Below are 26,214 nucleotides of genomic sequence, written 5' to 3'. Positions count from 1 at the left end.
TACAACTAAAGTTTAAACACTGTAAGATGTTTCCAAAGATGCTGTCTTGTTCTGAAATATCACAAAAGTAAAACTGACAATAGAACAGGAACCACAGGAAAATGGGAAATGTTTTTCTGGCATAAATGCACGAAAGAGAGACAGAGAGAAGAGAAATTTAAACACTAGAGAGTAACTTATAAGTATATCCATTAAGATCACTTCTCTCGTGAATGCTAGTGAGTAGTGCTGTCATATGACAGTACCGATGTGAGTGGTAGTTCCAGCTAAGTCAAAGTGTTGTGTCACTTTCAACGCATATAATAAATTTCTCATCTTGAACATAAAGAAAAATACATAAAGAGAAATATAACCATTTTAAAGATACTGGTTAGAAGAGGTGACACATGCATTTTTAATCCCACCCTGTCCATTTCACTAACTGCTGTCTTAGGCCATAAAATGTTCACTCTATTCTCATAGAGAAAAACTCACTCAGGGGACAGATGTAATCACGTTTTTTATACCTAAATGACCACACATATATAATCACAAACTTACATATACATTTAAGAAATTAAAAAACCAAGAAGAGGTGGAAAAAAACAAGTGCCAAGTGGTGGGGGCTTACAATAGCAAATAGAAATACAATAAAAAATGTTGTAATTAAATAGAGGTAGGGAACAACTTTGAAAAAGAAAAATAAAATTATAAGAATTAAACTACGCAACCTCAAGACTTACAAAACTTCAGTAATCAAGATAGTTTGATACTGGCATAAAAATAGACAAAAGGATCAGTGGACAGAATACATGTCCAGAAATAGACCTACATATATATATCAATCGACAAAGGAGCAAAGGCAACTCAGTGGAGAAAATAGACTTCTTAACAAATGGTCCTGAACGATTGGTTGTCCAAAGACAAAAACAATGAACTTGGAGCCATACCTCATCCTGTATATAAAAACTAAGTCAAAATGGATCACAGATCTAACTCCAAAACCCCAAACTATATTACTTCTAGAGGAAAACGGGAGAAAATCTTTGTGACCTTGGGTTAGACAAACATTTCTTAGATATAACAGCAAAAGCATGATCTAAAAAAAGTAACAAATAAATAAATTGGACTTAATCAAACTTAAGAACTTCTGTTCTTTGAAAAACTCTGTTAAGAGAATGAAAAGACAAGCCACAGGCTGAGAGAAACGTTTGCAAATGTTACATATCTATCCAAGGGCTTGTCTTTCAAATAAAGAACTCTCAAAATTCAATAACAAGAAAACAAATAATGCAAGTATTAAAATAAGTAAAAAAAAAAAAAAGTCAGAGAGATTTGAAGCTTGGGAAGGACACCACGCACCTGTTGCTGATTTGCAAATAGAGGGGGCCTGGTGAGAAGGAAGGCGGGCAGCCTCTAAAAGCTGAGAGGCAAAGAAATGGGGACCTCAGTCCTACAAGTGCAAAGAACTGAATTCTGCCAACACCAGAATGAGTTTGGAAGTGGATTCTTCTCAGCTTCCAGATGAAGCAGCCTCACTGTCTAAACCCTTGATTTCCATCAAGTGAGACTTTGAGCTGAGAATCCAGTTAAACCATGCTGGATTCTGACTACAGAACTGTGAGCTAACAAATTTGTGTTGCTTTAAGCAGCTAACAACAACAATAACAAAAAAAGAGGAGAGGCAAATGATTTGAACAGATGTGTTACCAAAGATGTAGGGGTTGAGAATAAACATGAAAAGATGCTCAACATCATTAGTCTTAGGGAAATGCAAATTAAACTATAATGAGATACCACCACACACCTACTTGGATGTCTATAATTAAAAAAATTGATCCTATCAAGTGTTGGCAAGGATGTGGAGTAAATGAAACTCTCATAAGCTACTTTTGGGAATATAAATTGCATAACCACTTTGGAAGTTTCTTAAAATATTAAACACTATCAACCGAATGACTGAGCTATCCCACTTCTAGGTATTTACCCAAGAGACATGAAAGCATATGTCCATACGAAGCCTTCTCATGAATGTTCATAGCAGCTTTGTTTGCAGTAGCCAGAAATTGAAAACAATTCAAATGTTATCAACAGATACATGGATAAACAAATTGTGGTATAGCCATACAAATAGAATACTACTCAGAGATAAGAAGAAATGAACTATTAATACACACAAAAACATGGAAGAACCTCAAAATAATTATGCCGCAAAAGAAGTCAAACCTCCCCCCAAAAGTACATAGTGTTATTTCCATTTATAGAAAATTCTAGAAAATGCAAATTCATCTGCAGCAACAGAAAGCAGATCTGTGGTTGCCTGCCTCACATGTTTGCAATATAAATCACAGGAGACACTTGGCCAAAATTCTCATAGGCAATGGGTCATAACCTTCCAGCCTAGCACTGGCATGTCATTAACTTCAGGGAAGAGGTTTGGAGGGACGAGAGGCTCCTGACTGAGGTTCCCCTTGGTGCTCAGCTTCAAGTTGATGAATTCAATGTCTTCATCATCTGTCCACTTTAATCCAAGGACTGACTCTCTGGAACTGACTGCCAAGAAAATAGATGTCTTAGCTTCAAATCTACCATTGCAGACAACCTGTTTTCTCACTAGTTTGTATATCTCAGGTCAAATCTTCACATGTGCCAAGGTGACTTTGTTGTTTTGTGCATTAAGATTTAAATGCCTTTGTAGGACCAAAACAGGCAAAAATGAATTCAATTGAAAAGGACGAAAAAAAGATGAAAGAGGTAAAGAGCATTTGGAAAGAAAAATACAGGGTGGTGGAAGTCTATATGTAAGGCCATAAAGATGTTATTCACTTGTAATTATTAAATAAAGTAAGAGCATTACAAATTTTAAGATATTAATTCAAATGGGCAACTTAATTAAATCTATTGCAAAAGTTTTAAATACATTGACATTCTGTCATTTATTATTAGACGAAGAGGCCAAAATGCAAATAGACTTTCTAATCATTTAATAGGAATAATAAATGGATCAAATATGCTAAATGAGGTACAAATTTGTAGTGTAGTGGGGTTTTTAACATAATAATATTAAGGCACTTTTATGAATGCTTTATTTGGTTTTCCAAATTGTAATTTACATTAATACTTTCATTATTGTGTTGGAGTTTGGGTTATGTTACTTATCCCAACTATTTTTCTAATAGATGGTGTGGATTATATTAGGAAAATGTCTATGCATGATTTGAATACGTTTATGTTTAAAAATATATGGTGTGTGTGTGTTTATTTTAGCGGGAGAGTTTCTATTATTGATTAGAGTGTGGTCTTTGCAGGTTTCTATACCAGATTTGGGAAAAACCAGGTAAAAGTGGTAGACAGAGAAAGACTTCCACAGTATTTTATCCCAAATCATCTGAGGGAGGATAGAGGAGATAGGATATGAATTTAATTAAACCAACTTGGCTGTAGCCAGAAATCCCCTCTCTTGAAGTAGATCCTAGTGGATGTGTCTTTTTGAATGAGAGAAGGGGCAACAAGAGTATACTGAGCAGTGGTTAAAGTGTAGATTTTTGGAATTAGAAGACATACGTTCAAACGTCAGCTCCACCACGTAGGGGCCGTAAGACAATTTAATCGACTTCTCTGAGCCTCCATTTCCTTCTCTGTCAAATAGGGATAGTAATGGTCCCTATCACCCAGGGCTATTGTGAGGATTACATGAGATCATGAAAATGCCTTCATAAGGTCCTCAGTAAAATGCCCTAAACCTAGAAAGTGTTCAAGCTGGTAGCTATTTTATAAATAAAAGCAGGTCACACATGGTGCAGAGCAGGTCAGAGCAAGAGGTTTGGGACAAATCAGTGGGAAGAGCAGGCAACTGGCTTTTATGCGAACTCTCCTGCAACGCCCAGGGTGCGGGGGCCGGCTATGGAGGTCCTGGCAGTTTAAGCTGTGCTGTCCAATATAGTAGTCGCCAGTCAGTGCTGCTATTTAAATTTAAATTAATTAAAATTAAACAAAATTTAAAATTTAGTTCCTCAGTCACATTAGCCACATTTTAAGTGCTCAATGGCCAGATGGAGCTGAAGGCTACCACACTGGAGAGCACAGATGTAAAACTACCTTTGCAGAAAGTTCTATTGGACAATGCTGCCTAAAAGGGTCTGTATTGGGCCCAACATCAAGGCAAGATTCACGAATAACTGGTTAATTTAACGAACGTCTGCATCAAAACTGAGCTTCTCTCTACTCTTTGATTTATCTTTTATTTTACAGAATCTGAGGCTTATCAAAACTCTGTTCCCCAAGATTCTGTGCAATTTTTCAAGCTGTTAGAATAGTTTTGATCACTGTTTATACCAGTGCATGTGAACGCATTCAGGGGATTCTATGAAGGAGGCCGTCCTTGCTTTTCTTGATTGAGTCTCTGAATTCTATCATTAGCCTCAACATCTCTGCAATTATCCATATCTGGTTATTAACATGTTATTTCTCCACTCCTCCTGCTCCCCCTCTCCTCCCCATCCCCACATCCTTGGAAGCTAGGAGACTGTGAGATTCTTAAAGTGATCATTATTTTAGTAGCAGCTGGTTCTTAACAGCCCGGAGTTTATGACAGAGGTGACAGGATCTGTTTCCGTGGCCACATTGTCCTAATTATATTCCTAATGGATCACAAGTTGGGGGATAAAGCGATGTTACATATTGCAGTCTCTGCAGGCCAGCATTTTATGGTATGCTGGAGGACGTCGAAATGTAACATGTGTAGCCAATGCATTTACCGTCATTAGTTAACCAAGCAGCCCGTCTGCCTCTTTCAGCTCTCTGACCCACATTTCATCCACGCTCCGCTGTTTTTCTCCTGCAGGGTTATTTCCTGAGTAAAGCCCAGAGCTTATGAGTCCCCCAGCAGAGAGCTCTGTTCTGACCTCCCGAAACAGGCAGTTTCACCTGCTGGGCTAGTGTTTTTCTGCTTCCTAGTCAATCTGTTAAGATTTTACCAGGAGTTTCTTGGATACCTTTTCACAAAACATATGGGAGATTGTAATTACTTTGGCCTGGTACAATTTTAGAATTGAGAGAGCACGGAAGAGGTGCAAATCTTCTGTTCATAAATAACCAAATCCGTGGGCATTTGAAAAGGCATTTCATGCAGCAGGAGAATTTATGTGTCACGTTTCACCCTTGGCACACTTTCCAAATGAATTGTTCAAAGAGAAGTTATATTAGGACAAATAGAAATGACGACCGAGACCAGATGTGGATTTTTAGTTAATATTTATGCAACACCCAAAGGGAAGATGGTATTGCACAATAAACTAAAAATGTCTTAGGCAAATAAGGAAATCTTTACCCTGAGGAACTGGCACTGCAAAGGTATGAATTATACAACAAAGGACGGGAATGAAGAACAAATGCAGGGTAGGTCAGGGCGACTATAAAAAAGAATTCACTGAGGAAAGGGTGGGGTAGCAGATGTGTGGAACCTACTTCAGGAAAACAAGAGCTTAGCGCTTTTTTGGCCAGTCTCGTGTCTAAGGTAGAAAAGTCAAGCCAAACAGCCTAATTTCCTTCATCTGTGGAAAGCAACAGTAGCTTTAAATAGAATATACATATACATTCAGAACCGAGGCCGCAATCCCACAATGAAGTAAGGACACCTTAACAAACTAAAAAGCAATAATGTCCCCAGATTGAAATGATCTCCAAGGATGGCGATGACATCTTTAATCCGATTTCCCCCTCCATGTTGTTCAAGAAAGGTAGTGGCTGCAGGCACTGGCTGCTTCTCAGCCCTTAGAGAGCAGACTGAGAGTGACTGAAGCTTAATGCACTGGAAGAACACTGAGACCCACATTAAATTATAATAGGGAAATTTGTTAAAAGCAACTGGATTTCTCAAACACAGCTGGATTTTCAGCCTTCCATTCATCAGGAATGGCAAGATGTGCTACTTTGCGGCATTTCTCACAGTCTCCCAGGCTTCCAACTCAGAGGAGTTGGGGGTGGGGAGAGGAGAAAATATTTATTTAAAACTAGTGGAGCCTTGAAAATGGAGACAACTCTGGAAAATGCTTCCGAGCTTTTAGCACGCTGGACCAAAACCACTCTAATACTTTTATGCCTCTGAGTCGCCTTAATTATTGAAGAGAGCTGTCTGTGTGTGACTTCCCACCACAGGATTTTCTGCAGAGTTGATGCATTCTTAAGAATTTTTAACCTACTTCCTCCTTCTCTCCTTTAATTCTTCAATATCGTTAACATCGGCAACACATAAGTCTACCCTCTTCTCTCGCGATGAAAATGTGTGGATTTACAGTTATACAGCTGCTGCTGAGCATATGTATTTGTTCATTTGTTGATTGTCAACTTTTTTTTTTAGTTTCTTCTACCTGTTCAGAAGGCTCTGAGTATGACGTGGAAAACAAGACTGATAAGGTCCCTGCCCTGCTGACGCTGGAGCAGAATGCTAAGGCAGAGAGGTAATCACGGCCAATGAGGGCCTGGCTGGCCATGGGAAGAAGGACAATTTTTTTTGATGTGCAACAGGAAATCATAGAACATTTTAAAGCAGAGAGATTGTGGGTTTTCAAAAGAATCTTGTGTCTAATGCCCGAAGTTAAGACTGGGGGGTGGGGGCAAATGCAGGAGTAGAAGTAAAGAGACCACTTAGAAGGCGACCATAATAGTCCATGCAGGAAATGAGGGTGCCTTGGATGTAGTGGGATATGTTTTCGAAGTAAACATCTAGGTTTTAGTTAACAACTAAAAGGAAAGGAGGCAGGGCGAAAGCATAATAATAATAATAGCTAACACTTCCCATAGGTAACAGTACCCATAGGTAGGTATTATTATCACCAGCTTATAGGTGAGAAAACTGAGGCACAAAGAGGGTCAGTGACTGGCCAAAGGTCGCTCAGATAATAACAGCAGAGCAGGGACTCACTGTCTGTAGGGTGCTTCTCCTCTCGTGTACTCGGATCCAGAGTCAGTATGTAAGCACAGTAACAGCATGTAAGCACACAGATCCAGACGACATTGATGGGACAACTGACAGGATTTTAAAAACTTTTTGACGGTGAGCAGAGGGTATGGAATGAAAACAAAAGCTAAAAGATCAGTCCCTGTCTTTAAAGATACAATTCCCTTTTATGTATATTTACATGCGGTATGTTTTTCCCAGGGGACGAAAACGGGCCCATCATGCATGGCATAATAGGTCTAATAAATATTCATCATTTCATCTGTGATTACATAGATTTCCTTGTGAAATTAGGAAAAGATGGAGCTTTGTTTTGCAGACGCCTAAACCACGGTATTTGCTTTTCAGGCCACTGCCAGACATCCAGGGGGCTCAATTTCTTTCCGCAGTTTTTGAGAGCTGGCTGGTTAAGTTCTGCCCTTGGGGAAGGGGTGGGGGAGAAGTCAGCCCTCTGCAGGACTGTTTTCCATGCACTGTGGTGGCCATGCAGCAGGGGGCGCTGCAGCAGTGTGCATCGTGGTCCAAGGGACCACTCGTTCAGTCAGAAAGGGGACAAGCCAGGAGGAGGTGTGGCAGGCAGCCCACGGTCCTCTTTGGTCTTGCAACTTTAGTACCCAGAGCTCGTTCTACACAGGCCATTCTTCTACACCATATTTCATCATGTTGGACGCCTTCCATCTAGTCCTGCATCCGGGCGGAAAGGAAAGGGCATTAGCTTCCCGCCTTCCTAGGTTTAAGGACAGCGCTGTCCTGGGCTGCAGAGGCGTCTCTTCCCCATGTTCTTAGGGTCACCTGACAGTCTCCCTGAAAACATGAAAGGCCCCTGCAGCTGCAGGATGTGTATATATGCGTGCGCGCGTCTTTCCTCTTTTTCCCTCTCCACACGTCTTTCCTTTGACATTAGGGACAACGGTAGGCTCGGAGCTGAAATCTCTCCCTCCTAAAATGCCCCAATCAGGCTCTCCAATGGCTCTCTCTTGCCCCCTTTTCGGCTCACGCGCTGTGAGCGTGTGTGAGATGTTGCGTGTGTGTTTGTGGCAACCGAGGCTGCGGCACTCGCCAAACCTGTTCTTTCTCTCCCGGTCCCCAGAAGTCTCTCCAGCTGACCGGACTTAGCCTGGCAGCGCCTGGCACACGCAGCGCTGGGGGTGAGATGGAACCGGTGCCAGGCGCCACCAGGCAGCCGCCGGGCGAGCGACCTCATTCTTTTCGGTCTCGTTTCTCCTCTAGCTCCCTCTCCCCGGGCGCACTCCAGCTACCCCTTTGGGCTGTCTTCCAGCAGCGCCCTTGGGTCCCAGGGGCTTTCCAGAGCGAAATCGAAGGTGAAAGAAACAAGGGGAGGGCGGGAGGTGGATAGGAGGAGCCTCCAGTCCCGGGAGGGTGGGTGGAGCCTCCAGCCGGGGGTGTAGTGTGGGAGGAGCCATCGGGAGGATCTGGGTGGAGAAAGGGGCTGAGCAAAGCCGGGATGGAGGGTTGGCCACGCAGGCGCGGGGGGCAGCGCCGAGAACCCCACGCGGGAGCTTCTGGAGTCTCCAGCCACCGCTTCTCACTTCACTGGAGAAGGGGCTGGGGCCGGGAGGGAGCTAATAGACAGTGAATGAGCTGCAGCCACTGTGGCAGCCGGAGTCAGCCGGAGCGGCACCGGGACCGTGCGCCCGGGAGGCGGCGAGGGGAGGCGGTTCGCCTTGTCCCTCCCGCCCGCCCCTCTTTCTCTCTCTTCCTCCAGCTGGTCCCAGAGCCCGGCTCGGTCCGGTTCCTCTGTCCCCATCCTGCACTCTTCCACCTCCTCCGAGTCCCACTCCTCACCTAGGGCGCCCTGAACTGCCATGGGTTAGGGTGGGGGCCGCCAGCCGCGCGAAGGACCAGCCCTGTGCATCCGCCGGGGGGCGCGGAGCCCGAACGCCGCTCGCCGCTCGCGGGCGCCGGGCATGGGGAGCGCGGTGTGAGCCCGCACCCGGGGAGGACGCAGGAGCTGCGCAGACGGGCGCGAGGAGGAGGAGGAGAGCGGTGGATTGGAAGGACCCGAGGGAGGAAGGGAGGAAGAGGAGGGAGGGTGGGGAAGCGAGGGAAAAGTGAAGCTGGGAGGAGAAGGCGGCGGAAGGTGGGGATTGATGCTTCTGTTTTTTGTTGCCGCTGCTGCCCTCGCGCTGGGAGTCGAGCCGGAGGGAAGGCGGTGGAGAGATGATTGCAGAGTTGGTGAGCAGCGCTCTGGGGCTCGCCTTGTATCTCAACACCCTGAGTGCGGATTTCTGCTATGATGACAGGTAAGGGAGTGAGAGGAAGGGGTGACGGGCTGCGTGGGGACTCCACGGTGCCTCTGAAGCTTCCCGCGTTAAGGCTCGAAGTGCATCTTGGAGGAACTGGTCCAGCCCCTGAGGGCTTAGGAGACGCGTAAACATTAACACCTAAAGCAAACGCCGGGGACGCGAGCGCGCTGGGCGGGCTGAGGGAGTTTGGTTCCTAGTTTGCAGCAGGTTCTCTCCCTTGCTTCTCCGCTGTTGGCAGAAGCTTAAGTTTCTTAGCGGAAATCGCAGCAATTTGGGAAACTGTTTAATGAACGTGTGTTTTAAAAAAAGTCTTAGGTATTTCTTGGTGCAACAAAAGCACGTTGAGCGATTTTACATCTGGGCTGGAAGGAAGCTACTCCCCGCCCCCTAACAGATCTTCCCTGTAATGTTTCCTTTTATTGATGGGACACTTTTATTTCCCGAGGTTAAAACACGTTTGACAGTTGCCAAAATAGTAGAGAGATCGTACTCTGCTTCAACTTTCCCTTTTGACGTGTACTGCACTGTACTTTGAGCTAAGATAATGCTGCTGATGGTCTCCCCCGGCCCCCGCCTCCCTCTCCAATCGATGGAGTAGCGCTTTATAAAAAAGCCTGGCTTTCATTTCTCTTGGGGAGTTTTACCTTAGACGTTAGCGATTCTTTTGTGCTAATTGGGGAAGAGACGCCCCTAGAGACTGAAGTTGTCTTCTGCATTTGGGCTACTTTGGGTGGCTAATGAGACTTGAACTGTGTTGTCAAAGAAACTGCATCGATTTCTGGAAAATGTCACAGTTGTGCTCGTGTCTCTACCTATTTTTTAAACGTTGTTAGTGTTTAGAAACTGATGAAAAGCTCCAACAGCCATTAGGGAAAATTCCAATTTGTGCCTTTCCGGTGACTTAATCTGATTACAATTAAAACAGATGCATAATTAAAATATATTAGAGAGAACAGCAGGCCTGCCTAAACTTATTAACCGTCCTGGGGTGTTTCATGCTCTATTGAAATTAAACCATCCAAAAAGTGAGCACAGATTTACTTTGACAGCTTTTCAGCAGCCTCTCTGGGCTGTGGAAAGTGAATAGATCCCCAGGGTCAGGGCGAGGCAGTGAGTGAACTTAAGCAAAGTGGTTGATAGTGAGGGGAGGTGAAGGCAGAATCTTCTCCTGGTGGTAATTAGCCATATTCTGTACTCTCTGATGTGCCCACTCTTTGGCTAAAAGCATGTTCATGGATGTGTGCCTTAAATCAGTGAATCTTGGTCCACACCCACGTCTGTTATGAAATCCCCTGATACCAGGTGCAAGAACATCCAGCAAACACTTCTCAATGCATTCTATGTAGTGTCTATCCGAGACTAGTTGATAGGAAGCTACCGTCAGACATAAACTTTTTCTCAACTTTTAAGCAGTGTACAGATTTTGGCAATTATGCTACATGCTTTGAGAAATAAATGGTCTGTGTGTAAGAGTAAAGTAAGCTGCTTCTGTTCCCTCCAATTTTGTGTCACTGTGTACCTGCTTTTTCTAGGGTAGTGGCAGAAAAGGCTCTTCCAAAAATGGGTGACTTTTCATGAAATGAGCTCAGGGATGAATCTGGGCAGTTACTGGCTCTGTTGGGGACAGTTTGAATAGTAAGCATTTAAACCAAAAATATGGAGCTTAGAAAGAAAGTAGCTTACTGTAATACTATAACTATTGTAGAACATTGTGATAATTCAAACATTCCTCGTGTATGCTATTCTTTAGTGTCCAGCTCTTTACAAGGTATGTGTCAGAAGAAACTATCCTGTAAAGATTAAGGCTGGAACTAAGCTGAATTTGCATGGACTGTAGGTCTAATGCTGTAGATCTAATGCTTATTTTGTATTCTTTATTCATCAGAAGTGTCAGGACTGTAACTTGGGGAGAATGGTGTGAGCGTGATGATAAATTAGTTGTGCTTTGATATTTGGAAGTTGTTATAAGTTCTTTACATGCTAGAACTCCAGAGGTAAAATGGAGTGTCAAAATTCCTGACTTCCTCCTGGCTACATAGATGAATTTAGTGTGATGATTTGCCCATATTGTCTAATTGATAGTGTGTTCAATATATGCTATATAGACATTATATCCTGATATGATGTTGTGGGCCAATTAATATGAATAACACTTTACTACAATTTGAAAAGTATATTTTACTCTGATTTTCTTAGTAGCAGAACTGCATAAGCAATCACACACTCTTAAGAGCATGAAATCTTAAAAGTATCAAACTTGGTTTCTACGGATCCTAGAAATTGTGAAATGCATATTAATAGGAGCATGGCGCTGACTTGGTGTCTGCATAGCGTGTTCAGGTGATTCTCTGCCAAGGTTCCCTGTGAATTGTGGCTTTTCAGATATGCTTTCTGTCTCCCTACTCTGACTCATTGGTGTGTGAAGGGGAAGAGAGCTACGGAGTCAAGTGGAAACTGTAGGAAGATGATAATGTGTTTATTTCCACCACTCCATTTCAGACTACAAAGACTCAAGTTTAAAACTTTGTTTAAAACTACATCTGTGGATTCTGCTGTCCCCCAGGAACGTTTGTGAAATACAGTTTTGTAAGGAGAGGCCAGTGCTGGAACTGAATGAACAGTACTCAAGGAGGAGATGGCTCTTATGCTTGACTTGCTTAACTAAATCAAGACTGTGTTTTAGCTGTAGGATCTGGCATTTACTGTAGGAGGGCTTTGTATTGCTTCAGCTGAAACATTATTGCTGTGGTACTTCTCAAAGTTATCATTTCTTTTAAATATAGTGATCAAGTTTACTTTATAAGCTATATATATAATTACTTTCAGTGTTTGATGTAGCTTGGTTGAGATTAAGTGGTAATCTGAAACTTTCTTATAGCAAAATCAATTTCCCTATGGTAAAATTTAATATTTTGCAAGTGTTTCTGTGCTAAACTTAAGAATATGGCTATGATGTGATGAAACAAACAGTAGAAGAGTAGACTTCATCATATCTGATGAAAAAGCATATATGGTTTCAGCTTCATCCCTCCCCTCTCTCCTTCAATCTAGTAATGACTGTATTGAATCTTAAGTTGTGGTTAGAGTAAAATTGGAATTATAAATATGCAGACTCTGCCAAATTTTAAGTCATGTTGTATGTGACTTTCTGAAGGACTCCCTCATTTTCTGGAGAGATCTGGTGTTTAGGTCAGTGGAAAAAACTGTTGACCCAAAATTCTCTGCTTTCATATATATTTATTGAGGATAACATTGCATCATTTTCCCTTCATCCTTTTTAAAAATACTGTTGTAAGTTTTGCATAGAGATAACACTAAAAGAGGAGTCAGTTTACTTCAAAGCAGCATAAGTAAACCATGACTTTTGTTTGATAGTCTTTCGTTTGGTACACATTATCTAATTGATGGCATGTCCTTTATGATTTATAACAAGTAAATAGGATAACGCAACTAATACATGTTTTTATTCTCGTGTGAATAAAAGAAGACAATTTGAGTTTTTGGAAGTGGGAAATGGGTTTGTGGCTGCTTTGAAAATTTTTTCCTTATTGCCCATTTTGCATTTGTTAAATCCAACCAGGATCGTTAGCATTACTTTTAGGTTTCTTAGCTATTCCATTGTGCAATAATTGTGTGTAAGATGGAGAAACAGCTCCACAGCAGAATTTCTACTCGTGAATCGAAACTGCCCCAAGTTCCTCATAGCACATTTCTAGTTTAGCGGTTCACTTTGGTGTAAATGTAAATCTCAGCTTTTATGGAAATACCAGTTAAGATTTTTTTTCGTAAACTCATAAAGATTTAGATTAACAGTACTTAAAATGAAGGAATGGAAGATTTAAGGCATTTAACAAATTTTTTAAAAACCTAGCTTTTTTCCTAAAGATATTCAACTCTTCCTTCTACGTCTTCTTGTAATGTGATTGTCAGTTTGGGTTTTTGGCCTGATATGGTGAGAATTCCTTGTGAAATGATCGATCGCTCTAACTTCCCTCTAAAAAGTTCTCTCTAATAGACTTGCCTTGGACCAATCTTGGATCGTTATCTTAAAATTCTAACATGTCACATTTAGAAGGACCCACAACTAAAAATATACAACTATGTACTGGGGGGCTTTTGGGAGAAGAAGGAAAAATAAAATGTTAAAAAAAAAATTCTAGTATGTTCAGCTATTGAAGGCATGCCTGGTATTTAATAAAAGACTGTTTAGAAAGAATTATTATAAAATCAAAGTAAGTAAGGGAGAAGTTTGCTTTGTGTCAAAGATTGTCTCATCAGGTCTATATTGGAAGAAACGAATGTGTCCAAGTGTGTTAATTTACTGATTTCCTTCCCAGTTTATAATACACTGAAAAAATCACAAATGAATACAATTTATAGTTTATGAAATATTTTATGTGACGTTTTATTTTCTAGCTAAGTTTCGATTATTTCATCAAATCTATGTGGAAAAAATTCATTTTGCTGTTTGAACAAGTACATCTTCTACCAGTAAGTTAAAATTTTATGAAGCCATTATGGACCACTTTGCATTACCTCCATTGAGCCTGTCACATGGGGTTTATCGTAGCAGATGACCCACATACAGGCACCGAAAGGACATGTACAAATGCCATAGGGAAAATTGCTTTCCAGCCATCTGTCTCTTAGTTATTTTCATATATATATATATATATATGTTTATGTTTATATATTTGATTATTAATTTGTGTTGTCTTAGTTTTTCAGTGCTAATGTGCCCCTATGGTTACACTGAATTCCCTGCTGCTATAATTCTGAAATAGTGACAACCTTTTGAATTCCAGCGTGAGTTAGGGGCACAGTTTGTCTTCCTAATCTCTTTGTTGCTGTTCAGCGCACTAAAAGCACTTGTTTAAAATGCCCGTGATAGTGCAGCTGTTTATCATGGGCGAAGGGTAAATTTTCTCTAAAACAGGCACCTTCATAATATTAGGAAAGGACAGAGTTTACCCTTAAGGCACTCTGAAGAATCTGTGGCTGACAAGCTACTTTCTTATAACTTGATTTTTCTCACCCAACATGCTTTTAACATAGGAACATTCATCTTTTAAATTTTTTGATTCTCTCTTGGAAGCTAAGTATTATTTCAGCTTTGGGTACTTGCTTTAATGGTTTCAACAAAAGTGACAAGTGTGGCAGCCTTGATGGAAAGGACAAGTGGGTTGTTGAATGTAAAGACCTCACCTCTATGAATAGCTGTCCTCATTTAGAGTCTGGTTGGAAAAAAGTGGAGAGAGATGTCAGCAGGAACTGCATAGCTTCTGTTTTCCATAGGATTGAAAAGGCATAAAATTTTGAATAATTATAGATGTAATTATGCACAGTGCTAGATGGTTTCTTTGAAGATTTGATTTGTATGTGCTTTTGAGGAAGAAATGACTACATTCAATAATTCACTAATTATGAATGCTACTAGAAATGGCTTCTCATATATATGGTGCATAATACAGAAACTGGCTGTCCACGCTTGTAGTTGAGTATCCCTACCTGTCTGTTCTTTCCCACCTGTACTTTAGCAGGTACTGTAAAGTGTTTGAATCTGAGAATTTGATGATAGCCTTATAAAAATGCCAATAGTTTGTCCTTTAGCAGAATTTCCCTGGCATTTGCTCATGTTTATTTTTGATTGATACTCAGATTTTAAAACTTATCGGGACTCTCTTGGCTTCTTTGCCAGAACATCTGTGTGAAGGATCCATGGTAGATGGTGTGAACTGGCCTTGTTCTTGGTCTGGTGCTCATTGGCACTTTATTCTTCCATGTGGAAGCTTTGGAATACCTCTCCCAAATGTCTCCTTCCTAATTGTCCAGGTCACTTGTTTTCCTTGGAGGTTAGTAGCAGCTGAACTCTTTAAGTTAACTAGATTTGCCTTGATTGGCCAGAAGGATTGAAGACTTTTGCCTCAGAGATTTTTTTGGCTGTATTTTCTAGACAGTCAATTCCAATAAGATGCAGCACTGTCAAATTTCTATTGATCTCTCTCTCTCTTTTTCTCCTCTCTGACAGTTTAGCTTTTCAGTCTCATTGGTCAGTTTCTGTGGTACTCAAGTTTTCTTAGAATAAAAGGTGTAAATGTTTCAGTCTTTAGAAACTTTTTGGGATTACAATTTTGGGTTCAACTGTGACCTTTTTTCTTTACAGGTAAATGGGAAAGAACTGAGTAAGCCTGTCAGGAGAATTGTGAAGAAGGCGGGAACACTGAAATGATTTGTTTTCAAGATTCTACATTAAAAGTTGCTATCACGTTTTTAGAGTAGTTTATTTTATTTAAGGACGTTTCATAAGATGCAGTTAATTTAGACAACTAGAAATGATCGTTTTCAGGATGAGATGGAGAGAGAGATTTTGATTTGCTCATGTCTAAGAAATTAATATGCAAAAGACATTAGAATTGAGCATTCTAATTCACCTTTAGAGTCCATTTAATTGTAGAATTAAGTGAAATTACATGTACATTTCCTCATTCCAAGGCTGTACACATGCCACATTGCTCGAGGGCCGTGCTACTGTATCTGTTTCAAAAGTACCTTAGTATTTGGCAAAGGAGATGCTATTTGCTTATGATAATTTGATGTAAGCTTTTGTTTCTTGATTTCTTGGCCAGGGCATTCTGTGATATCTCAGTGAGGCAGAGTATGAAACGTGGCACAGCATGTAGTTATAGTCAAGGAGACTGACTAAATTATATGATTTGTCAAATGAGACACGCATCAGTGCCCTTGGAATCGCAGCTGTGTGCTAGGTGTTGTAGCTAAATAAAATGTTTCTGTCAGATCCTTTTGTCTTTGATGATTGCCCTTCCTTTCTGTGGAATTTATTGTAATAAATGTGTGATTATTCCTCAGGAGCATCCAGTTGAAAAAGAAAAGAAGGAAAGTTCACTATAGGCGTATGATAATGGTTTAATTAGGAAACAGTTTGTATAAATATTGCCATGGGGTGAAGGAATTTACTGACATGTGAAACTGACAGATTCATAAGTTTTGATAATGACAGTGTTTTTTTCCTAATTGTGATTCCAGAGATTATTTCTTTAAAACTAGAAAATTTTGACTGTACTTGCCTAGAAATTCTCACTTGGCATCATTTAAGAGTATTTTAACTTCAAAGGATGTGTTATTTGCTGAAGAGCGGCCACTGGGGCGCAATACGGCTCTTGACATTTTGAACAGTGTTAAATGATGGCACTGAAGTATTTCAAACAGCCGTGTTTCAACATTGTTTAAAAATCCAGTGGGAAGAATGGCAATCCATATAACCCTGCATACTTGGAATTCTTTGGGTATTAATTTTAAATGCAGTTCACAAGTTTGCTTTCTACAAATAACGTTTTTTTTTTTTAAAGATGAATAAGGCTAGTAAAATTTTTACAGCTGTGGCTTATGAAATTTTGTTTTCTTTTTTCAATTGCTTATAAGTATTCTATAAAGAGATTGAAAGGATGCAGACCATAGCCTTGTTTTTTCTTTTTGCTTTAATCTCTCAGTTGGGTTATGTTTAGGAGATTGTTATAAAGCATCTCGTTATTGAACTTCCATTATAAAACTAAGATTATAAAACTAGTCCTTGAGAGAGGCAGATAAGTGAAAACACTTTGGGAAAAGTAAATATCTTGTTTTTATTAATTTCCAATTTGTTCCACAATGAAAGCGTGTCTGCCCTGCTTTCTTTTCTGTTAGTGCCATCTCTTGAATTAAGAATGAGAGTCAATGGTTTAACTCTTCACAGTGTCCGTGCATGTTTGAAGTGACATCCCTGCAAATTGTGTCCTCGACAGGGGGTGCCTTACGAGGTGGCTAGAGAGATGACATTGATGGGCTTGTCGACTTTTCTCAGTTTGGAGAGGATGCTTGTCATTCCAGCGCCCTGTGGGAGAAGGACTTCTTGAGGTGGGGCCGGCGGCTGTGGTGTTCCTTGGGGCACTTTTCTTGTTTCATAAACTGTCCTTTGGTTACTTCTGCTTCCCTACCTTCGGGTTTTTCAAGGTGTCATAACACTGAGCCTGCTGCCTGGGATTGTAAAAGATGTCTTCAGTAGAACTCTTTGGGCCCAAATATTTTGTCAAGGGTCCTTCTTTTAGAATAGGATGTTCCCCTCCTCCTCCGAATAATTAACTATAGGGCTGCTCTCCCAAAGCAATTGAAAAGAGCTCATTTTGATGAAGCGAGCTTCTGATGACAAATTTTCCAGCTACAAATTTGTGGAAGAAAAGTTTTCAGGTGATGAAGAAGTTTAATCAGGCAAAAAGACATTTTTATTTGCAGAAATAGGCCCTTTAGAGGGAGGCGATTATTTATAGCTGATGTGAGAAACCAGTCTACCTGAATTCATTGGTAAGCCTCATTTAAAATAGGAAGGTTATTCTTGTTATTCTATTGAAAAAAATAGTGCGGAATTGTGTCACTGAATTTATATTAAAGAAATAAGATTTTACACTTTAACCTACTCTTATAAGGAAATATACTGATTTAACCAAAGAAAATGAATTTGAGGTTTGAATAAAAATCTATTAAAGACACCTGTGTGCAGCCTGAAATTACCAACTGTAGTTTGCCACATATGTCTAGTCTTCTGTTTAAAAGGTCCCATTAAAAATGATCTCGTTAGGTTTGCTTCCTCCACTTCTATATTTTAAGAGTCTGTGTATTTTTTCTTTTAAAAAACAGTAGTGATTTTGCTTCTGTTCTGTATTGAACAGAAAATGAAGTTTCACTGTTTTAAAACCTCTCATTTGTCATCAATGTAGATAACATAAAGCATTTCTATGACAGTATTTAGTAGCTAGTAGCTGCTTTTAAATTCACCTCTGATAGGATATTGGGGATGCCTCTGGCAGGCAAGGGGCCTTTAGACCTGGGCCTCTCATAACTTCACCCCACCCCTTCATCCTTTGATACGGACAATTGCCTTTTAAGAAATCTTTGAAAATGAAGTTTAAATCCCCAGTTTCTTTGCACCCGGTGGATCTCTCTATGCCTCTCCTAAAGGGACATTTTTGAGCTGGGCCTCTTGTTGGATCTCTGTCCATCTATGTGTATGTATGTGTTTCTAGATCAGTGCTTCCCAAACTTCAATTTACCTGCAAATCAGGTTGTTAAGATGCAGATTCTGCCTGGCGTGGGCCTAAGAATCCTCGTTTCTCTCATTCCCAGGTGCAGCAGATGCTTCTGGTTCTTGTAATGTACACATGAGCTAAGTGTGTTTTACAGACATTTGGAAAGTCTGCCTACATTCCTGGATTTAAAAAGACTCAGGATGAGGCACCTGTCTTCTGCGTATGAGTTTAGCCATTTTATTTAATCTCTCTCTGTTTTATTTTCATCTCTGTTCAGTCATGACATCTTTAAATTGATCGTATGGGTTGGAGGTATTGTGTAGATTTTGAAAAGGTAGAGAGCCTGTTGAAATTCAAGGAGATGATCTCTACTGAAATATCTGTCACCATCTTGTATTACAAGATCATCTTCTTTATGACATTACTGTGGAGACAGATGTCGGATTCTGATTTTGACCAGTCAACTGATACGCAGTTGCTTGACTTGAATGGATGCTGATGTCACAGCTGAGCCTCTGTTGTCACTGCCTTACTAGTTTACACTTTCATTGAACAATCCCTTGTAAAGAAACTTTGCTTACGTTGCACAAAGATTTTGTAGGCTCTCGGCAGGCAGCAAAATATCGGTATTTAGGCAGCTAAGATCAGGAAAGATAGATTTATTAATGATATTCAAGCACTGAGTGATGCTCTCAGATGAAGGTATCTACACAGGATTAGAAATGCTTGAGCCCATAGCTTTTGGGCACTTTGGGGGATCTCTGAGTAGGTGCATGCCCTGTATATCTGAAGTTTTAAATCTCTACTTAATAGAACTCTTTTTAAAGAACTCTTTCTAAAATGAGTTATAATTTTTCCTTTAAAAAATTTTTTTTTTTTGGTGAGGGAGATTGGCCCTAAGCTAACATCTGTTGCCAATCTTCCTCGTTTTGCTTGAGGAAGATTGTTGCTGAGCTAACATCTGTGCTAGTCTTTGTCTGTTTTGTGTGTAGGATGTTGCCACAGCATGGCTTGATGAGTGGTGTGTAAGTCCGCGCCCAGGATCTGAACCCACAAACCCCCGGCTGCTGAAGCAGAGTGTGTGAACTTAACCACTACAGCACTGAGCCAGCTCCTACTTCTTTCTTTTTCAAATACTGTGTACTAGAGGCAGTGTCATGAACCAACACTGAGCCAAGATAAAAGACTAGAGTTTTAGTCTTGGAATTACCACTTTATTAGCTAAGTACTTGAGTTACTCCGCTCTCTAAAATTTGGTCTTATAATCAGTCAGGAAATGAAAATAATAATAACTGCTGACCACAGAGTGAGGATTAAATGAAATAGTACGATGAATGGTCTCTGTGTTTTAACAAGCTGCCTGGTTATGCCCTTAGATGCAGAGGTGTTGGGCCAGAGGATGAAGGACTCAGTTAGCACCCTGTGCTGGCACCTCACTCTCTTCTTCCCTGAGGACAGAGCGCTGTTCTACTCCACCTTGTTGCTGACTTTGTCAGCTCGAGGCCGTGGCTGAGCTCCTGCTGTCCCAGCTTATGTTGCCACCCCCACGTGCCATCTCTGCTTCTAACCTCCATCCACCGTTTTGGTTGGCAGTCCTTGGTCTCTGCCCCAGGAGCAGTTTTTGCTCTCCTCTGTTTCTTTTCTGTTCCTTTTCCTGTGTTGCTTGTCTCTGTGCTTGAAGCCTTATTTTGAATAGACATTCTGGCCAATCTGCGCACTTCTTTCCTTCTGCAGGGTGAAAGGACCGATTACAGTGCACGGGGTGTGAATAATCTTTGGTACTTTGGTTCTGCTTGGCAGGGCATATTGTTACTGAATACTCGAGGTCTCCCTCTTCAGTGACACCCCTTTTTCTTTTTGGAGTATGTTCAGATTCAGAGTAGTTCTGGCTGCTCAGTGATCAGGAAAGCTGTACTATGTCAGATAAGCTGAAGCTTTCCTGCACTGAAGTGTTTGTGTTAATCAGTGGGGTATTGAGAATTTGCAGTAAGTATGCTTAGCATGTGTGTGGGATGGCGACATCTAATATCTACACCTGGTGATATGTGTTTTCAACTAACTAGAAAATATCTGTTTCTTTTAGACCTTTTCTAGCAACAGATTAGCAAAAAGTAAAAAGACCACAAGAACTTTGGAATCAGATAATCTAGGGATCTAATCCCAGAACTATTGCGAATTGTGTACTTTTGAGTGTGTTACTAAAACGTTGCTAGACTCTGTTTTCCTATTCGATAGGATGAGGATAGTAATACCTACTTTATAGAGCTGTTGAGAGAACTTAATGGGATAAACTATATAAAGTGTCTGGTACAGTGTCTGGTGTCTAGGATACTTGTTAAATATTTCTCTTAATCAAGAAATTATTCATTAACTCTATTGCTGATAGTGGAAAATCACTATATAATAATATCTGAAAGTATTGTGGCATTTAGGGATTTTTCTTAAAAGCTAATATTCAAAACTTTAAACTTCCGGTAATATTTAACTTAGTATTTCAGATAGATTTAGAGTAACTGGAAGAGTTCAGTGAACTGTATTCAATAATTACTAATTTTGGAATTTAATTTTTATTTTGAGTTTTAAGCTTGGAGAAATAATGTTGAAACTTAACCATTATACACCCACATACCAATTTTGCCAATAAAATGATTGCAGTCTACTCAATTAAAAGTCCATATGAAAAATAGAACTAGGATGCCTTCCATCTTCTTCACCATAATTGACTTCCTTCTTTAAATTAGATAATACTGTGCATAGGAACAAATGCAAAATTATGATTTCTTATCATACTAGAGTTGTTCTACTCTATGATGTGTATCTTAGAGAATGAAAAATCTTACACAGTGCAAATATGGGGTTGTTTTCAGTTTTGTTGGGAAAGATTATGTTGAATTGAGTTAGCCCAAATCCCAGGAATATTTTCATTTGCTTTTTGTTTAACACTGAGCAAAATTGGATATAAAAGCTCTGTTTGTTCTTTGAAACCTTTTCTGGGAAGCTTGTAATTCTCTCACTAAATTGCTCTCTCCGGTACCTATAACTCGCATTAATTTATTTATGGATAGTTTTGCATTTAAGAATATTGATCTCTCTCCTAATTAAAACAGATCTTTCTCATGTTTACTTAACATTTTTCTAGGAATTCCCTATATAAAGAGGGTATATAACCTTATAACACTGACATTTCTGGCTTTCCTTTTTTTTCCCCCCAGAAAAAGAGAAACTTCCCTCCTGGAAGTAGAGGTATGCTAAGTATGTTGAAGGTTTACCATATTGATAACAGGGCTTTCTCTTCAAAGCCAAGGTGTGGCTTTAAGGATTCCCCAGGGTCCCTTCCAACTTAAAACAGGTCACAATTCTAGTGTTAGGGTTCATTTACCCAGGAAATATATTTGAAATTGGCCATTTGGGGGCAGTTAATAATGTTTTAAGCAAAACATTGGCCATATTGCCACATAGACAGTGGGAAATGAGGCACAGTAATACAAAAAACCACATCAACCAAAGATGTCTTTACCTCAGCTGTAGTCGTCATTTTATTTCTTACGTGTTCCCTTATTCTCAGTTGGAATATTTACTCCATTCCTATTGATAACTAAATTCTAACAGCAAATGGCAAGCTCCTAAAAAGGAGAACACTTTTGGTTCTTGTTGGATAGCAGCCTAGTTTTCTCTAGTGCACATCTGTTCCTTGGAACATTTTTAGAATATTCAGGTGACAATTCATCCAGTATTTTAATAAACCAGATTCTGTTACTGATGGGTTAAAAGAAATCAGTCATACTGTTTTAATTTATTAAAGGAAAACAACAAATGATTTTTGCAGGATGGCTCTCAACTCTCTGGAATTAATTTAAATCAATACAAGAAACCAATAATTCAAGACCTTATTAAACATGCCTCGCAGTTGAATTTTAAGACTAAACAAAAGATTGGCAGTTGGACTTCTCCAGGGTGAGGAGGTGGTTGGGAAGGCATGGTTATCTGTTGTGAGGGAGAAGGTTAAGTATGACATCCCTGTAAAAGACCTTTGGTGGAACTGAGAGAAGTTGACTTGAAAGGACTCGGCTTCTTTCTTGCTTACAATACAGTGCTTTCCCTTTATGGTATAGAGTAGGGATCATTTTAGAGCAGTTTGGATGAACTTTCCTTATGGGGGGGAAACAGAGGCATTGCAGTGGAAGATGGATAGTTTTGATTGCTATTTTTGTAAATAGGAGTCAGAGCATTAAATGATTGTCAGCTTCTTCCGGTGAAATCAAGACAAGTTGTTAGAATGGAAGTCCTCTGAATTCAACTGTTTTTGGAATTCGCTCTTTGGTGTTTTTAGAAATTCTGTGATCTATTTTGACTGCATGCTGAATTTTTGGTATGTGTTATAAAATAGCAGCTTGTTTGTATTTAAAAAAAAAAAAGGCTATCATAGTAATAAATACCCATATGCTCATCTTTGTGTACTTGGAATTTGAATTCTGAGAATTTATTATTTTGGGGAGGGAGTTGGGTTTTTTTCCTAAACTGAAGCCCGAAAGAATTGGTAAATTTAATGTTAAATTGGACAGTTTATTCATATGCCACTGATAGATTTAAGGTAGACCATGGATGATATTTAAAAGTTAACATTTTTTTAATACTAAGCATAATCTTAAGTTTAAATTTTCATTTTTATTTCTTTTTGTGTCATCATCATTTATGAAAAATGGTTGAAAATAAAGTTCAAAGATTTCCTGTAAATTATAAGATTTGACAACAACATTATTTACTTTCAACTTTTTCTCGAAACCTGAGTAAAAACTTAAACACAGACCAGGACTTAGCCTGCATTTTTTTTTAAGCATCTGTGAAAGTCTCTATGAAAACAGAGTAAATGCTTTGCATTCGACTTACCTATTGCATTTGAGGAAAATCTTTTCTGTATGTCTGCAAGCTATTTGTGTGTTCAGAAAGAGTTTACCAGAATAGACTGAAATTGGTAGGAATAGGCCTACGTAACACTGCAGCTAGAATTTTATGAAAACTGGGATGGTATGCTCTCTCAACATCTTAAGTAAATGGAAACTAGTGAATGATTTCTTTTGCATAATATTATGGGTTTTCATTAACTTAAAGAAAGTTGTTTGTACTTTAAGGATTTTTTTTCCAGAAAATCACAATTACTGCTAATTCATTGGCACGCTCCATAAACTGGCTTCTATTCTGTGTCAACCATATTATTAGAAAAAGAAGTAGATTAATGGAAATTAAGAAAGCAACAGAAATGATAAGCAGATAATTCTCCTCATACACATATCAACCAAAAGATTTAATGATATTTAGTAATGACGTTGTAAATTGTTTTGATGTGTGTTCTAAGTCCTTACCTCAGAGGCCAGAAATGGCTGTTGTTACTAGAAATGATGGAAAGAAAGCAAAAGTAAGAGTGCGTTTACTATTTAAGTAGTCTGATTTCTGCAAATTTTAGTGTAAAAATATGATAATTCTATTCAAAATTTGGGAGAAAGATTTGAATGTGGTTTATTTTAAATTGAGGAAATCAGCTCAAATAGGCCGCGGCCTTTGATTTAAACATGTTACATCATTCTTATCTAGAAATGTACTATCACCCAGGAAAGCATCAGTGCGGGGTGCTTTCAGCTCATGTCATCCCTCTATTCCTTTAACAAGCCTTTGTAAGTGGTTAACTGTGTCGGGAACCGTGTTAAATACTGCGGGCACCGACCCAGAAGAAGATATAGTCCGTAACCTCAAGGAGCCTAGAGTCTCTTGGGGAGACTAAGTAAGCAACCAGTTTCTCTTCACATAGAGACATGCTTATGATTCTAAGTGAGGACATAGAGGGGTACTTGACCCAGCCTGGGAGGGAGGGGTGTGGGAGACACTTGGGAGAACTGACTCCTGAAGAATAAGTAAGAATTAGCTGACTAAGATGAGAGAGAGGGAGGAATATTTGGAAGAAATGTGCAGAAAGAGAAAGACGTGGTGTCCAGAGAGCAGGCATAGAGCTAGAGGAGAGGGAGGGAAGAAAGATGAACTGACAGGTCAGGAGCTGGATCAGCGAGGGCCTGTGTTCCGTGATAACACTGGGAGAATTGTCTGAAGGAGCGTGAAAGCCAAAGCAAAGAGACCAGAAAGTTGTCCGTTATGGGATTATATTGGCTACATAGGATTATATAGGTTACATAGGGTTCTATTGGAGGATTTCTGTTTCCAGTGGTGATGAGGATTAAAATAAGGTAGAAATAGAGATGAAAAGGAAATTTGGGTATATTAGAAATGGAAAGGTGAAGAAAAGTCGATCTCACTTGGTAACTAGCTGAGTGTGGAGGGTTGGAGGAGAGAGACTCTCCTCAGGTTTCTGTCTTGTGCAAGTGGGTGACAAAGGAGACACACAGGTAGAGCAGTTTGGGTGAAGGAAGGTGGAAGGATGTGCTTACTTTCCTCAGAGCCTAAGAGGAGAGGTGAGATGTCAGAACATCTCTGCGCCCAACATGTGCATGGTGTGGGTGCTTTGCAGTTTGGCATGCCTGGATTGCTGCTTTGAAGTGTTGCTAAAACACTGTCATTGGGCCTTAATTTCTGTTAGCGTATTATTTATTTTTATAATAAGGACTCTTGGTTGTAAGTGACAGAATCCCAATTCAGGGAAAGTAGCGCCTCTCGCTTGTCTGAACCCAAGAGCTCTGACGAGGTCATGAGGACTTCATTTCTCTCTCCATCTCTCCATCTCCATCTCCAACCTCATATTTCTTCCCCGACTCTTCCAGAAATGGTCCAGGGTGGACCTTAATTACCCTGACTTAGGTTGCAAGCGCATCCGTATAGCACAGTTGCTGGCCAGGGGAATGGTGGGGTACTTTGGCCAGGCCTAGGCCATGTGCCTGCACCTATGGTCTGGATATGAGTGGAGAGGAGGCAGATTTACCTGTCCCATGCCACATACAATAGGTTCACTAACGGAAACAGGGGCTCCATTAGAAAGAAGGGCAAGGTATTCTGGGAAGAAAGAGAGGCCACTGATGTCCATGGAACCCATGATACGCACTGCCAGTCTATTCTTAATACCCTTGACAATTTGAGTAGTACTCTTTGGTGCTACTCCATCATAAATGCAATCTCAGAAGTCATGTGACCTTACTCACTTATTCGGTGGTCAGCCCATACGAGGTAGAACATTCATATGGGTGGATGTATGTGTGTATTTTGGATTATCATCTAAATGGAGAGTGGGCACTAAGACCCAGGGGCCAAATCTGCTGTGTAGCCTGTTTTTTAAACAGCCATACTGGTTTAGGTATGTATTGTCTGTAGCTGCTTTCTCTCTACAATGGCAGAGTTGAGTAGTTGGCGACAGGGACCTCGGGGCTTGCAAAATCTAAAATATTTACTATCTGACCTTTAACCGAAAAGGTCTGGCACCCCCAGATTTAAATGGAAACACACACTTTTAAACTCTTCTAGCAATCTTACTGATCCTTGAGAGCACATCTGGGCACTCTCAGGGGTTCCCTGACATTAGTCGGAAATGCAGGTCTAAGATATAATTTTTAGAAATTAAAGGTCAAGGTCAGACTTAGAGATGTAGAATTTCACTGACATCCCTTTCCCTCAGACAACACTACAGAAAGCACTATCCAGTGACTTTTGTAGATCTTGGCAAGCGTGCTGCCTGTGAGGCTAGGATAGCAGTAAGGGGCTAGATGGCATGGACCACACCACTAGGACCATTACAGGGTTCGTCCTAACTGGTCCCTCGATTCTGACAGTGTTGGTGATCTTGGTTTTCCCACAACAGTAGGTCTTTGTGTGCTGGTGCATCAGCCCCTGCCCCGAGGCCCTGGCAGTCACCTTTGGCCTGCAGGAAGCGCCTGCTGCTCCATCTCAGAGTGGCGGCCCCTGGGATGCTTATGTAGCTGTTTGTGAACCTGGCGCCCCC

General features: G+C 40.3%; 1 protein-coding gene across 2 annotated transcripts in view; it reads left to right on the top strand.

Moving 5' to 3' along the window:
- Positions 1 to 9,086: 9,086 nt before the first annotated feature.
- The window catches only part of TMTC2 (transmembrane O-mannosyltransferase targeting cadherins 2), a 388,282-nt gene continuing 371,154 nt past the window's right edge, over positions 9,087 to 26,214 (top strand). For both annotated transcript variants that reach the window (XM_046646810.1, XM_046646811.1), the window contains exon 1: positions 9,087 to 9,201. In XM_046646810.1, coding sequence (XP_046502766.1) covers positions 9,119 to 9,201 — 83 coding nt within the window. In that variant the 5' untranslated portion in view covers positions 9,087 to 9,118. The remainder of the gene's footprint in view (positions 9,202 to 26,214) is intronic.

Source organism: Equus quagga, chromosome 19, assembly GCF_021613505.1.
Source record: "Equus quagga isolate Etosha38 chromosome 19, UCLA_HA_Equagga_1.0, whole genome shotgun sequence".
NCBI classification, from domain to species: Eukaryota; Metazoa; Chordata; class Mammalia; order Perissodactyla; family Equidae; genus Equus; species Equus quagga.
This window is presented reverse-complemented; position numbering and strand designations above follow the sequence as displayed.